Source organism: Ammospiza caudacuta, chromosome 1, assembly GCF_027887145.1.
Source record: "Ammospiza caudacuta isolate bAmmCau1 chromosome 1, bAmmCau1.pri, whole genome shotgun sequence".
Lineage (NCBI taxonomy): Eukaryota > Metazoa > Chordata > Aves > Passeriformes > Passerellidae > Ammospiza > Ammospiza caudacuta.
Genome location: NC_080593.1, coordinates 1,415,336 through 1,431,543, shown reverse-complemented (window position 1 = coordinate 1,431,543; position 16,208 = coordinate 1,415,336). Strand labels below are relative to the sequence as shown.

The 16,208-nt window shown below is 48.8% G+C and overlaps 1 protein-coding gene across 1 annotated transcript in view; it reads left to right on the top strand.

Annotated features, from left to right (window-relative positions):
* Positions 1–16,208, top strand: part of PTH1R (parathyroid hormone 1 receptor) — a 95,284-nt gene that overhangs the window by 38,441 nt on the left and 40,635 nt on the right. Inside the window, exon 2 of the mRNA XM_058808732.1 lies at positions 5,263–5,368. Within this exon, the coding sequence (XP_058664715.1) occupies positions 5,263–5,368 (106 nt within the window). The remainder of the gene's footprint in view (positions 1–5,262; positions 5,369–16,208) is intronic.

Genomic DNA, 16,208 nt, shown 5'->3' with positions numbered 1-16,208 from the left:
GACCACAGGTGATCCCAAATCCTGGCTCTGCTTCTTCAGGGGACTTGGAGTCACCTCCATAGGTCCCTTGTGGTTTGAAAATTTGGGCTTGAGGAGGACGAGGACTTCTCCAGGATGACCAGGATGAGATTCCTGGGAATGTCTGAGACATTTTGGTTGGGATCAATCATTCCTGAAGGGTGGAATGCCATGGATATTGTTGATGATCCAGGAATAAAATTCCAACCTCTGCTGATCCCTCTGCACCAGCTCCATGCTCTGATCTCTGGGAAGGACATCTCTGCTCAGGCAGCCTGAGAGGAAATTATGGGAATTTTCTCCTTGCTTGGAAGATGATTTTTCCATAGCTCAGCCTCTCAGGTCCCACCTCATTTGCTCCAGGGGTGGAAAGCAGGAAAATTGACAAATGTTGTCCCCAAATTCCTGTTCCTGGAAAGGCACCACAAATCTCAGTTCTCTTGGATAAGTGGCATGAGCTGACTGCAAATCGTGGATTCCCAATCCCTGGAAATGCCCAATGCCAGGTTGGACAGGGCTTGGAGCACCCTGGGATAGTGGAAAATGTCCTTGCCCAGGGAATGGGATGATACTTAAGGTCCCTTCCTCCTGGGGTCTCTATCTGCTCACAGTGACCCCAAGATGTGTTAGAAAGTCTCTTTTCCCAGCCTGGCGCTCAAAGAAGGAGTCAGAACTCTTCATTTCTCAGTCTCGAGGTTGTTTTTTGTTCCTTATCTGTAAAATTCTTTCTCCTGTCCAGCCAAGGTCCATTCAGCAGGACAGTCCAGGCACTCTGCCTGCCCTGGGCAGTGTTATATTTTTATACTAAATCTATATGTACAATATTTACAATAACTTCCCAATCCCTATCACCTGTGTTAGACAGTGAGCTTCTACTCTAAACCAATCCCAAAGTGCCACCATCACAGCAGAAGATGGAGGCCAAGAAAAAAAAGGGGAAAGGCTGGATATGCCCAGATCCCTCCATCTTGCCCCCTGAATCTCCATTCTAAAAACTCAAAAAAATGTATTTTTCCACCCCGTGACAAACTGATTATTATTCTACTTAGACTGTCGTGGCTTGCAGATCTTCATACAAGGTTGGTAATTCACTCCACAGGTCATAATCAAACCCACAGGTGTTTTGGGCTCCGTGCCAGGGTCTCTGAGCCCCCTGGCAGGGGTTCAGGCAATCCAGGACAGCCAGAGGGATGCCCTGAATTCCGACACCTTCCAACCAGACCATCCCAGAACTGCAATGTTTTCCCTTTTCCCTTCTTTTTCCTGCCCTCCCTTTCCCCTTCCCAGCAATTCCCTGCTGCTCTCCCAGCAGATCCCAGCATTGCCTGCCCTCAATCCCAACAAATCTCTTTGCCTGCTGCCAGGGAGGTGGCACAGAAAAGACCCCATTCTTCCCCAAAATGAGCCCCATAAATGAGGATGACCAGGATCTCCCCAGGGACATTTGGGGTTTGCTTTCATGGCTCGGACACCAGCCAGGGAATGGAAATTCCAGAGAACACCCTCATCCTACCCCACGGGCTCCAGAGGGGCGAGGAGAGGGTGGAAAGGGGATCCAAATGGATTTTACAACTTCGGGATAAAGTTGTTGTGTCCCTCTTCCCTTTGGCATTTCTGTTTTCTCCGGACAAGGAGGGAAAATCGACATTCCCAGATCTTTCCTCCACAAGGAACTTTTATTTCCCAGCAAAACCGAGCACTGGGAAGAGAGAAGGGGATGGTTGAGCAAGAGGAGCAGGTGGGATTTGGTTGGAAAACCGGGAAGCCCAGGGAGGAGCCTCCATCCCTTCCAGGTGCTCCTGGGATTTTGGGAGCAAAGGGAAAAAAAACCCTCAGGATAAAACTATTCCTTGAGTAAACTGAGTGCCAAGGAACTCAGTGCAGGAATTTCTGCTGGGGAAATTTAGGGAAAGCTGATTTAAAGGGATTTGCTGGCAGCTTTTAAAGGGATTAAGTCTGCAGGGACAGGATAACCTCGACCTCTTCCTCCACAACAGCTGGATTTGGGAGCTGGACCCATCTGGGACAATTTCTGCCTTCCCTTGGATGCTCCCAGAGTTCCCATCAGCAAAAATTCCTCCTCGAAAATCTTCTCAGTGCTCCTGAGTGGCCAGTAAATGGGAAAAAAATGGGGTGGGGGGAAAAGAAATCCCAAAAAAGGCTGATCCAATTTATTTCAGGTGCTGGTTTGAGGATGGAATAAATGCCAGCTGCTCTGGGCAGGAAAATACTATAGGAGGAGTTCTGAGGGAATAACTCAGGTTGGTAAATCCCATCCTGGATATTCCCAGTTTTTCATCAGGGCAGGGATTATTAGGGAAAATAATTATCCTGTATTTATTCCTTTCTGTTGGATAAAGGGTTTTACCAGGATGAGAGGTTTTTTTGGGGATAAAAAGGTGAAGGCACATGGGAATTTGATAAAAGAGGAGGGAATTGTTGAATATGGGAATCTTGAGGAGGTTTTGGCTCTGGAATTCACTGGGATGAAAAATTCCCAGTACTTTTTATCTCCTTTTTCATTGTCTTGAGCAGAATGTGCAGGGAGTTCATGGAACAAACAGAGCAAATTCTAGATTTTAATGTGGATTTTGGGATTCTCAGCATTGCACAGGTGGTCTTAAAAAGAGAGGAAATTCATGAATATTTATGAAAATATCCCTTTTTTGGCCAATTTTCCACCCTAGCCCAATTCCAGGAGGTGCCAGTTAAGGAAAAGAGGCGACACTTGAGGGCTGTCACCTCCCAGTTTTGGGGCAGTTTAGGACATTCCTGCCCCCAGAATTTCCACCCAGGCTCCAGATTTTCCCAGCTCCTGCTGGATTTGGGCTTTGCTCTCTCCATATCCTACAGATATCTCATCCTGGGACCTCCATCTCTGTTTTTCTCCCATCCACAGGGATCCAAACCCTCTCCAAATCAGTGGCTGCTTCATTCCCAGCACTTCTCACCCATTCCCAAATCCTGGGCACTCCTGGAAGTGAAGCCACTTCTTTTTCTGCCCGGGAATCTCCAGATTCCCAAAAATTGGCACAAATGGTTTAAGCGAGGCTGTTCCCCAGCATTTTTTTGGATCAGGTGTTGGGATTGTTTTCCAAGAGAAAGCTTTGCCCAGCCTGAGCCAAACGTGCCTTGGATCAGGAATTTATCACAAGGAAAATATTCCCATGGATTCCTTTCACTTTGGATAGCTGGAATTTAATTTTGCCTTAAAATCAGGAGATCCAGGGCAGAAAAATCCAAGGAAAATCAGGAAAATGTGATGTTCAGGAGGTAAAATTCCTCCAGCAGCTGGAAAATCCAAAGGTTCTCCAGGTTTTTGAGCCCTGGGTGTTTGTGCTGTCCCTTGATCCCGAATCTGAGGATTCCAAGGTTGGATAATCCCCAATCCCTGGGGATCTTTCAGCCCCATGGAGGCACTGAAATGTCCCCACAAGGGGCTGGGACAGAGGGAATGCCAAGCCCTGAACTCCTAGCTCCCAGCCTGGTCTTCCCTGGATGTTTAATGGGATTTAACCAGCACCATTTCACAGTTTTCCCAAAATCTTTGAGAACTGATGTGTTCAAACACCAGGATTCAGTGAAAATCTCTGGTTTAATCCATAAATTTATTTGCATTCACATTTCCACCCCTTCGACCAAGGAGAAACCCACAAAGTCAGGTTGTAAATTTTTTTTATCATTTATCATCATAAGATTTGTTTTTTATCATTTAAACCATTTTTAGGGAGGAGAGGAGGGAATGTGGGGTCAGTTTTGGTGGATTTTTTTTAAGGATAGGTCAGGTTTAGGAAATTAAACCTGAGCTGAGCTCAGAACTCTGTCTCTGCCCAGCTCCGGGAGACTTTCCCCTTTTATTTCTGGGAATAAAAATGTGTTTTCTGTGCATCCCTCCAAGCACAGCCAGAGCAGCCAAGGGCTGAGCGTGCTTGGGATGAATCCCTTGGAATTCCTGAGGTCCCATCCCTCTAAACCCATCCTAACTCCTCCAGCTCTGGCGGAATCGCTCCGGCTTTGTACAGCTCCGAGCACCAGCGGGAGCTGACCCCGAGCTTTTCTGTTCCCAATCCAAGCAGAAATGAGGGATGGTGCCTCAAATGTGGACAGGCCAAACATCTGGGAAGGGCTGGAACCGTTCCCATTAACGTGGACGCGGTTTGGAAGCGGCTCCCGCTTGGGAAGGGTTTTCAGCCTGGATTTGTTCCAAGGACACCAAAACCCAACTCCTGTTTTACTCCCGGCCCCTTATCAGATTTAACTCCACAGCTGCGTGTCCGCTGCCCCCGTTCCTCTCCCTGGGAGTCTGCTGGGAAATGGAATCCTGGTTTATTTGGGAGCTGGGATTCATTAACCCTCGTTATGTCATTTGGAGGGAGTTTGTGTCGGGAGTTAATTGGCCCTCAGCTGGTTCCTGTTACTGGCTTGGCACAGGAGATGCACTGGAAAGGGGGAAAGAACCTGGATTTGGGATAGAGATGGCTTGGGGAGTGCAGGGAATCATGGAATGGGTTGAGTGGGAGGGATCTTAAGGATTATCCCAATCCCATCCCATTCCATGGGTAGGGACACCTCCTGCTGTCCAGGGTGCTCCAAACTGGCCTTGGACACTTCCATGCCACAGCTGCTCTGGGAATTCCATCCCAGCCAGGAATTCCCAATTCCCAATCTCCCACCCATCCCTGCCCTCTGGCAGTGGGAGCCATTCCCTGTGTCCTGTCCCTCCATCCCTGTCCCCAGTCCCTCTCCAGCTCTCCTGGAGCCCCTCCAGGCCCTGCCAGGGGCTCTGAGCTCTCCCTGGAGCACAGGGTGGGGAGATGCTGTCAGCTCCCAGCTCTCCCTGGGACAGATCCCTCCACACATTCTGGGATTCAGGCAGGATTTTATGGAGCCTGACTCCTGTGGATGAGGAGGAAGCAGCATGGGAGGTTGTAGTTCCTAAGAGGAGAGGGGTCCTTGGCATGAAATTATTTATGAGGAATGTTTTCCTCTTGGAGAGCAGCCTCATCCCTGCAGTCTGGGATGCTCCATCCCAAAATTGCTGCTTCCACGTGTGAATGAGCATGATGGGATCAGCCCCAGCCTGAGCTTCCTCTGCCACCTCCATGGATGGTAATTCCATGGGGGAGCTGCTCCTTGGGACACGGCTGCAGAGCAAATCCGGATTCTCAGGGCCAGGCTGAGGAAATTATGGGTGCAGAGGAGGGTTTGGAACTGGAGTTTGACCTCTCTGTCCCCTCCCTGCAGGTGGATGCCGACGATGTCATCACCAAGGAGGAGCAGATCTTCCTCCTGCTGAAGGCCAAGGCCAAGTGCGAGCGCCACCTGAAAGCCAAGGTGCCCAAGGTGCACGGTGAGTGCTCCCAAATTCCAGGGCTGGAGCCACCCCTGCTCCTCCCAGCCGTTCCCCTCAGCCCCACACGCTGGGAGCAGGGAGGGAAGGAGGCGCTTGCACCATCCCAGCAAATCAGTTTTTCAGGATAGTCCATGGGGAGGAGGTTTGGAAAGCAAAGCTGTCCCAGACTTGTTCTGCTCTAGAACTCCAAACACTGAGGGTCCAGGAGGATGCAGACATTGTGGAATTCTAGCCCTGGTTGTTATATCCAGTGCACAGGAGAGAGCACCAACCATCAATGCTCCTGGGATCACAGAATTCCAGAATGAGTTGGGTTGGGAGGAACCTTAAAGATCCCGTTCCACCCCTCTGGAATGGGCAGGGCCACCTCCCACTGTCCCAGGGTGCTCCAACCTGGCCTGCGACACTGTCAGGGATCCAGGGGCAGCCACAGCTGCTCTGGGAATCCCATCCCAGCCAGGAATTCCCAATTGCCAGTCTCCCATCCATCCCTGCCCTCTGGCACTGGGAGCCATTCCCTGTGTCCTGTCCCTCCATCCTTGTCCCCAGTCCCTCTCCAGCTCTCCTGGAGCCCCTCCAGGCCCTGCCAGGGGCTCTGAGCTCTCCCTGGAGCTTTTCCCCTCCAGGGGAACATTCCCAGCTCTCCCAGCCTGGCTCCAGCCCTGCAGCAGCTCTGGGGTCTCCTCTGGACTTGTTCCAGAGGAAAACCACTATTCCAAATCCCAAAAATCCTTTGCAACCAGTGACAGGGAAAACAAAACATCGCTCCAAGACCTTTCTCCTTCCCCACTCTCTCTCTCTCGGAAGAGCCCGAGCTCAGCTGAGCCTCTTCCTTCCCCTTCCTTTCTATTTTGGGCTGGAAAATCACTCCCAGCTGTGGGATTGAGGGGGAGGAGGAAGGAGGGCACTCTCTGATGTGGGGAGCAAAGCCCTCACTCCCCGCTGGCTCCTTCCCTCACATTCCCAAGTGTTAATTCCTGAGAGACCCTTCAGTCCCCGGGGTGGGTGTCCTGTCCCACTTCCCTCCGTTTCCCAAGAAAATGGGACAAGCCACGATGTCCCTGCACCTCCGTTCTCCCCTCAGGGAATGCTGTGGGAAAGGTCCCCAAATCCTTCACCAGCTTCACCACCTGCCCTCCCGGTGCCTTTAGAAACGCCAGCAAGGGCCATAAAATCCCAGCTTTCCTTTGATTCCCAGCCTCCTGTTTTCCATCAGGAAACCTCAAGCCACATCCTCTGCTGCTCCTTTGTCCCCTCACCCCGTGCCCAATTAACACCTCGTTAATGAGCACATGTGCAAAGGCATTTCCTGCTGGTGTCTCTGCCCACCTGGTCTTGCTCCCGCGCCCCTTTTCCAGCTTTTCTGAGGCAGCATTTGGGATCCATCCCCCTTCCCTGTGGGCAGGGATGGGGATGGGATTGACAGCTGGATTTTGGGCTCTTTCCCAATGGCAGAGCAAAGGGAGCAGATCCCAGGTGTAGAGAAAAGCAAGGCACGATCCTTCCCAATAATATTTCTGGGATTCACATTCTCTGAAACTCAGAGAAAGGAAAAACAATTCTTATTGTTTGCTGTGCCTGTGTTTGTGCCAAAGTAGAATGCAATATGGAAATTGGTGGTGTTTTGGTTCCTTGGCCTGTCAGGGCCTGGTGTGTAGCCTCACATTTCTCTTCACAGAGAAAAGCAAGGCACAATTCTTCCCAAGAATGTTTTTCTGGGTTTCACATTCTCCAAAACTCAGAGAAAGGAAAAATAATTCTTATTATTTGCTGTGCCTGTGTTTGTGCCAGAGTAGAATGCAATATGGAAATTGTTGGTGTTTTGGTTCCTTGGCCTGTCAGGGCCTGGTGTGTAGCCTCACATTTCTCTTCACAGAGAAAAGCAAGGCACAATTCTTCCCAAGAATATTTTTCTGGGTTTCACATTCTCCGAAACTCAGAGAAAGGAAAAATAATTCTTATTATTTGCTGTGCCTGTGTTTGTGCCAAAGTAGAATGCAATGTGGAAATTGTTGGTGTTTTGGTTCCTTGGCCTATCAGGGCCAGGTGTGTAACCCCACATTTCTCTTCACAGAGGAAAGCAAGGCACAACTCTCTCCAAGAATATTTCTGTGTTTCACATTCTCTGAACTTCAGAGAAAGGAAAAATAATATTTATCTCATTTTCTGTGCCTATGTTGTGCCAAAGTAGGATGCAATATTGAGATTGTTCACCCAGAGTGATGGTGGTTTGGTGCCTTGGCCTATCAGGGCCAAGTGTGTGTAGCCCCACATTTCTCTTCACAGAGAAAAGCAAGGCACAATTCTTCCCAAGAATATTTCTGTGTTTCACGTTCTCTGAACCTCAGAGAAAGGAAAAACAATGTTTATCTCATTTTCTGTGCCTGTGTTTGTGCCAAAGCAGAATGCAATGTGGAGATTGTTCACCCACAGTGACGGTGTTTTGGTTCCTGGGCCTGTCAGGGCCTGGTGTATAGCCCCATGTTTCTCTTCACAGAGAAAAGCAAGGCACAATTCTCCCCAAGAATATTCTTCTCTCATTTGCTGTGCCTGTGTTTGTGCCAAAGCAGGATGCAATATGGAGATTGTTTACACAGTGATGGCATTTTGGTTCCTTGGCCTGTCAGGGCCAGGTGTGTAGCCCCACATTTCTCTTCACATAGGAAAGCAAGGCACAATTCTTCTCAAGAATATTTCTGGGTTTCACATTCTCTGAACCTCAGAGAAAGGAAAAGCAATATTTATCTCATTTTCTGTGCCTGTGTTGTGCCAAAGTAAGATGCAATATTGAGATTGTTTACCCACAGTGATGGTGGTTTGGTTCCTGGGCCTGTCAGGGCCTGGTGTATAGCCCCATGTTTCTCTTCACAGAGAAAAGCAAGTCACAATTCTCCCCAAGAATATTCTTATCTCATTTGCTGTGTCTGCGTTGTGCCAAAGCAGGATGCAATATGGAGATTGTTTACACACAGTGATGGTGGTTTGGTTCCATGGCCTGTCAGGGCCAGGTGTGTAACCCCACGTTTCTCTGCACAGAGAAAAGCAAGGCATAATTCTTCTCAAAAATATTTCTGGGTTTCACATTCTCTGAACCTCAGAGAAAGGAAAAGCAATATTTATCTCATTTGCTGTGCCTATGTTGGTGCAAAAGCAGAATGTGGAGATTGTTCACCCACAATGATGGTAGTTTGGTTCCTTGGCCTGTCAGGGCTAGGTGTGTAGCCCCACATTTTTCTTCACAGGTGTGTAGCCCCACATTTCTCTTCACAGAGAAAAGCAAGGCACAACTCTTCCCAAGAATATTCTTCTCTCATTTGCTGTGCCTGTGTTTGTGCCAAAGTAGAATGCAATATGGAGATTGTTCACCCACAGTGATGGTGGTTTGGTTCCTTGGCCTGTCAGGGCCAGGTGTGTGTGTGTGTATGTGTGTGTGTGGGTGTGTGTGTGTCAGGACTGAGGGTGACAGTCACGAGATTCTGGGCAATGTGTGCAGAGTTCAGTGCTTGGCAGATTCAGTTTAGATGTAATGTAATGTAACATAGTGTAATATAATATAGAATAATATAGTATAATAATTAATTAGCCTTCTGATATCAGTTGAGTTCTCCTCATCATTCTCTTCCCTCGTTGGAGGTTCCCTGCAAAATTCCACACCCATGGATTTGGAGATCCCATTATTTTGGTGCTGGTTGGAGACCTGGGTCTGGGACTGGGACAGAAAACTTCCAATATCCAGTGGTTTAATCCCATGGACACAAATCCTGCCCCTGGAAAAAGCTGTCCTGAGCTCCTCAGACCTCCTGCTCCATCCTCTACAGCAAATCCAATCCCAAATAGTCCAAGAGGAGGAATCACCTGGATTTCAAGGCTTTGGACGCTTCACCCATTAGCAGAGGAGAATTAGATTCAATTAATCTGCACTAATCCAAAGGCAGAAAGAATTCCCACTCAACCTTTCACAAGGAATGGTTTTTTTTAGGATTTAGCACCCCAGAAATTCCCTCTGGGAGTTCCCAAACAAGGCAGCGGTTTGCCAGACTGCCCTTGAGATGGTTTAAGGAGTTTGTGGTCCCAACAAAGAGTTTTCCAATTTGGAAAAGTTCTTCCCACTTTTCAGAGGAGCTGCCATCCACAGATTTTGGGATTTCAGATGCCTTTGGACACAGGGAAAGCAGTTGGGCCCAGTGCTTTCCTCCTTGGATGATCCAGAATTTGGGATGTGGTGTCTGTTTTGGGACATCCAGATCCTCATCCAGAGGGAGGACCTCATCCCATTACCTCTTCCCTCACTGCAGATCCCAAAGAAAAATCTGGGAAAGGCAACAATCTTCACAGTTATGATGCTCCAGCTCCTATCCACAGATAGGATTTAAAAGGAAAAATCTCTGAGGAAAAGTAGGGTTGATTTGGAGCAAAATAACTCCTGGATGTGGTTTCCATTTGAACCCATGGTCAAATCCATGCTGGGTTTGTCATTCCAAAGAAGGGAAAAGGACAGGCCCACCAAGAGGCAGCAGTTTTGGGGAGATCCTCAGGAAAACACATCCCACAGTTATCCAAGGATGGGATTTCTCCAGCCTTTCTTAGGGAGTTGTTTGTGGTCAGGGATAAGATCTACATTCAGCTCTACTGGAAGGGATCTGCCTGGAGAGCCAGAATCCCTCTGGGATCATCCTGGAGCAGCTCCAATTGAGGGCCAGTCCTGCCGACAGCCCAGCGGTGTCGGATGTTTGGGAAAGGAGAAAGTTTCCACTTAAAATTCCTGACCCAACTTGAGGGGGATCTCTCCTGGGAAGATCCTCACCACAAGGGTCACAGGAAAAGACTCTTTGACCCCACTCCAGAAAGCAGGAACATATCCTGGCTGGCAGGGTTGATATTCCAAAGAAAAATCCTGGAGAACAAAAATATTTAAACCCTCTAAACTTTCAGACTTTCTTCAGCCACTGTTTGTGTGTAAAAACTCCAAATCCCCTTTTTTTCACCCCCTAAAAAGGTTAAAATTCCATTTTATGGGAGGATGAGGTCCCTCCTCTTCTCCTGGAGGGCTCACAGGGATCCTCTGGCCCCTGGCCACCTCCCAGGTGTCTCTGAGCCCTGGCTCCTGATCCCTGTGGCTCCCACATGGATCTGTGCCATGGGGAGCCAAGGCTGAGCTGCTCCAGGAGCTTCCAAAGAGCCCTGGCAGGATTCGTGCGTCATCTCCACCTTTGGCTGAGGCACTGAGGGCTGGAGACCCAAAATACGAAACCAAAAAACCCCAAAACCCTTCCCCCACAAGCATTTGGTTTCCTCCTTTTCTCTTTTTTTTTCCCCCTCACCCTCCCCCTTTTTCCCTTAAATTTAGTCTCCAGATGAAAGCCTTTGGGAAAGAACAGGAAACCCGAAAATTTCTCTTCTCCCGACACAAATATTCCATCCCAGCCCTGGTGGGCAGCTGATGCCACCCCAAAGTTAAACCTGGAAGGGGATGAAGTGAAACTCCCAGCCCTGAGCCATCAGACCTGACTTTTTTTTTAATCCATGAATTAAAAGCTTGTCTTTCCCTGGTTTGGAAAAGGAGATGGGACATTTTGTGGGGAAAGAAGAGGGAGTTTTGCACAACCCTGTCATTAGCAAAGGCCATGGCCAACGCTTTCTCTGGGCTCGAGGTGTTGCAGCTCCAAACTGGGTTGTTTTTTTAATAAATAAACCTATTTTCCCAGGAAAGGTGTTATTTTTAGTTGGGGATCTGGGTCTGTTTACCTGGGTTGTGCATCCCAGTTTGGTTTCACTGTCCCTAAAGGACCTAGAGCTGATTCCAGGCTCTTGCTGGCCTTGAGGAACCCCAAAATCTGCTCCTGGTTTCTTCTCCAGAGGGTCCAACACCATTCCCTGACGCCAGAAGCTCCCAGAGGCTGGGAGAAGCCTCAGGCACCTCAGAAATTAAGGGAGACAGAGGCAGCCTAAGCCCTAAACACCCCAGCCGTCTATAAATCCATAATTTCTCCAGTTATTTCCATCTTCTCCCAGTTCCTGTTCTCCGTCCTTGCAGATGTGGCCCAAATTCCACAAAAAAAAAAAACCAAACCATCCTTTGTGAGCATATTCCCAGCACAGTTTTAGCCTGGAAAAGCTGTCACTGCCCCAGTGGGCACCAGCTGGGGAGTCAGCATGGACCATGAGATTTTTTAGGATGGATTATGGTCCAGGAGAGCTTCTAGGATGGAATTATGGACTGGGAGAGCTTCTAGGAAGGATTTATGGACAGGGAGAACTTCTAGGATGAATTATGGACTGGGAGAGTGTCTAGGATGGAATTATGGACCAGGAGAGTGTCTAGGATGGAATTATGGACCAGAAGAACTTCTAGGATGGAATTATGGACCAGGAGAACTTCTAGGATGGAATTATGGACCAGGAGAGTGTCTAGGATGGAATTATGGACCAGAAGAACTTCTAGGGTGGCATTATAGACCAGGAGAACTTCTTGGGTGGATATGTGGGCCAGGAGAACTTCTAGGATAGAATTATGGACCAGGAGAACTTCTAGGATGGAATTATGGACCAGGAGACCTTTGAGGAGGGAATCACAGACCAGACTGTTCTTCTTGAGTCAGAGGGAGTTCAGAGTCATGGATATGAACTTGATGGACTTGAAGGAGCTGAACCTGGGATGCAGCCTCTTCCTGCAAAGTTATATGGGCCTGGAGCTCCCAGTCCTACTGAGGAATGTCCACAGAGTGGCTAAACAGGGTTTGGAAGACATGGGAGGGACAAATCTCGGGAATTACAAGAGGCACCAGTTGTCTGTGGTTTAGATTTGTAAAGGAACACAGAGAAAGGGTGGAAAACATTCCAAAGGGTGGCTGAACTCTAATGCTAATTATCAACCTTGTTTTAATGATTGAGATGGTATCTTGGATGGTATTTTTCCCTCTCAGAGGGAAGATGGAGAGGTTTGGAAGGACTGGATGTGCTGGAATGAGGAAAGAAGGGGATGTTCCAGCAGTGGCAGGTTGGGAGTTCCCAATGGGATGTTGGAAGTTGAGTTTCTGCTCCTGGATTGGGAAGTTGAGGGGTGGATGGGCAGAGTCCAGGAGGTGTCTTCAGAGCTGGGTCATGGAATTGTCTGGTGGCTGTGACGTGGTACAGCTCCTGGCCCGTGTCCATCCCCTCCAATGTCTGTGTCCTCCAGGGCTGAGCATGGACAGGATGTTCTGTCCATGAGATGCTGGGTGAAGAGCAGCAAATGTCTTTGAGCAGTGACAGACAGAATCTGCCTCTGCCCATGGCCATGGAACTTCTGGAGTGGGTCCAATGGAGATGAGCAAGGGCCTGGAGCATCTGGGTGCCCAGGAAAGGCTGAGGGAGCTGGGGCTGCTCAGCCTGGAGAGGAGCCCTGGTGAGACAGACTCTCAGCCCTGGGTGTCCCTGAGTGTCCCTGGCTGTCCCTGGCTGTCCCTGTGTGCAGGGAGGGTCAGAGCAGGGCCAGGCTCTGCTCCAGAGATGGCACCAGAGCCACAGGCAGGGTCTGATCCCAGGAATTCTCCCGGCACAGGAGGCAGAACTTCTGCCCTGGGCAGTGCCCAGCCCTGAGCACAGAGCAGAGAGGCTGTGGGATCTCCCTCACCGGGGATATCCCAGACCTGTCAGGATGTAATCCTGAGCCCTGTGCTCTGGGATGGCCCTGCTGGAGCAGCTGATCCACTGTGGTCCCTTCCAGCCTGATTCTGCTGGATCAGTGAGGATCCCACTCCTCACATCCTTCTGTTGTGTCCAAACAATGGGATCCACACACAGCTGGGTCACACAGCTGGGTCACACCCCCTCCTCCCCCAACCACACCCCCTATAGACAAAGACAGCCCCAAAAGCAGCCCCTCATCCCCCCTTGCCCTCACAGCCAGGTTTGAAATCCATCTGCAAACCCCCAAACTTAATTCCTGCCCCTCCAAGCCCCCATTCCTACCTCTTCCTATCCCCAAATGATTTTTCCCCCTTCCTATCCTAAAACAATTCCTTCCCCTTCCTATCCCAAAACAATTCCTTCCCCTTTCCTAGCCCCAAATGATTTTTCCCCCTTCCTATCCCAATACAATTTTCCTTCTTCCTATCCCAAAACAATTCCTCCCTTCTTCCTATCCCAAAATGATTCCTCCCCCTTCCTATCCCAAATGATTTTTTCCCCTTCCTATCCCAAAATAACTCCTTTTCCTTTCCTATCCCCAAATGAATTCCCCCCTTCCTCTCCCAAAACAGTTCCTTCCCCTTCCAATCTCAAAATTATTTTTCCCCTTCCTATCCCAAAACAATTCCTCCCCCTTCCCATCCCAAAATGACCTCTCCCCCTTCCCATCCCCAAACGCTGCCTCATTTTTGTCGGTGGCTCCTCCCCGCCTGCTTGCAGTGCCCCAAATGTCCTTCCCGTGCTGGAGTGACCACAATCACACGGCCCATTCCAGCTGTGGTCTCCCGGGGGCCGATTGATATTCCGTGCCCCTGGATAAACACCTCCAGCCCGTGTTTGCGTTTGTGCAGCTGCCAAGGAGCCTCGCAGATGGTTTGGATGCCTTCTCCACATGCAAAGTGTCCCGTTCCTGCTGGAACAGGGATTGAGGCTGGGGGAAAGGGAAGGGAAAAGGGGGATGGGATAGGAGCAGGAAGGAGGGAATGACTGTCCATGCACCCTGAGCAGGGATGGCCCAAATCTGCTCCTGCTTTTCTCTCTCCTACCAAAGCAATTTCTGGGATTCTGGGATTCTGACTTGGCTCAAGTGGGGGAGCAAAGTCAGGGAGTGAAATAAGGGATGCATTTGGGACAGCCCCTTCCCAAAGTGTTTCTGGGATTGGACTTCCTGTCTTCCAGAGGGAAATCCTGCAGCAATGACATCCAAGAGTGTTTTTGCTTGTTCCCATCTTGGAATGACTTCAGCTTCCACGCCCAACCTTCAACAGGAAAGGACTGATCCAAGAGATATCCTGGTGGACAAGAGACAATGGGATCCTGGAGGGATCCCTTGTTTCCCTTCAGATCTCATTTCTTCAGGAATGTCATCCAAGAGCGTTTTTGCTTGTTCTCATCTTGAAATTACTTCAACTTCCAAGCCCTGAGATTGCAACTTTCAGCAGGAAAGGATTGATCCAAGAGATGTCCTGGTGGTGGACAAGAACCAGTGGGATCCTGGAGGGATCCCTTGTTTCCCTTCAGATCTCATTTCTTCAGGAATGTCATCAAGGAGAGTTTTTGTTTGTTCCCATCTTGTATTGACTGCAACTTCCGTGTGCTTCAAGGGGGAAGAATTGGTCCAAGAGAAGTCCTGGTGGGCAAGAGCCAATGGGATCCTGGAGGGATCTCATTTTTCCCTTCAGGACTCATTTCTCCAGCAGTGAAGTGGTCAGTGATGTCCTCAAATCATGAGGAATTCCAGCGCCATTCCCACCTTCCATGTCTCCATCCGTGAGAAACACAGCTCTGGATTTGGAAGAGGCAAATCCCTGAGGGATAAACAGGATTGTCCCTTCAGCATTGCCTGGACGATGGATACACACCCAAAACACTCTGGGATGTGGGATATGTGTGAGATTTCCCTGTTTTCTTAACAGCTAATGAATTCCTTTGGACTTCCATCATCCCTGAATCCTACTATTTCTTCCGAGGAAAGAAATGTGTGACTTTTCCAACTCCATGTCCTGAACTTCATAAATTCAAACTGGATAAATTCAAACAGCACAATGGAACCCTCAAACTCAGTTTCACCAAAATTCCAAGAGGTTTTCAATAAGCTTTTCCAACTGGATCCTCTGGAATTCTCTGTGCTTTGGAATATTGTTACCAGCGTCTCAGGAGGGACTGATTTATCATTAACAGGCCAAGCTTCCCCAATTTTCTGCTTTCTTCTTGGAATTCAGCCTGGATCTCCTTGGAGAAATGACCAGGCAAAAAGGAAAACAAAGGGAGAAGCCAAGTTGTTGATACTGTGAATGTTTTTATAAATTCAGGAAAAAAAATGTTTGGAGGAGCTCTTTGGGCAAACAAATAGAAAGGAATGGCTTGTTTGGATTCCAACACAATGGGAAATATGGGATTTTCCTTTCCTGTTTTATCAGAGGTTCATTGGATGATTTGGGTTTGGGAGGGGCCCCTAAAGATTATCCCGTTCCACCCCTGCCATGGCAGGGACAGCTCCCACTATCCCAGGGTGATCCAAGCCCTGTCCAACCTGGCCTTGGACACTTCCAGAGATCCAGGAGCATCCACGAATTCTCTGGAAAGGCTGTTCCAGTGTTCCACCATTATATAAAAATTATTTTAAATTACAGTTTTTATATAAAAGATATTTTAAAATTCATTATAAAAATTATTTAAATTATACATTTTTATAATTGTCATTTTAAAAATCTCTTCCTTGTAGTTAGTGGGAATTAACCCTCCTGTGGTTTAAACCCATTCCCCCTTGTGCTCCCAGGATGTCTCCTTAGATGGGAGGACTGGAGGGATTTGGGATAGGAGAGGAGGATGGTGAGGCTCCTCTCCAGGACACGGAGGGGACAAAGAGCTTTTGGCTGTGTTGAACCCCAGGAATGTGGATCCAACAATCCCAAAGTACAGCCACTCCTGATATCAGTCCATATTTCCATTTGAAAAAGGTTTTCCAAGAGTTTCAGTCAATGTAGGACCTCCTCCAATCATTCCAGGAGCTCCAGCAGATCCTGGCTTGACCTGTGGATGTTCCTCAGCAGGTTTCCCTATCTACAATCCCTGTTCCTGACCCAAAGCCTCTCTCTCCTTCCCCCGTGGCTCCCAGGATTTTCAGGGAACAGCTCTGTTATCCTGAATTTTAGGGCAGTGTCCAGGT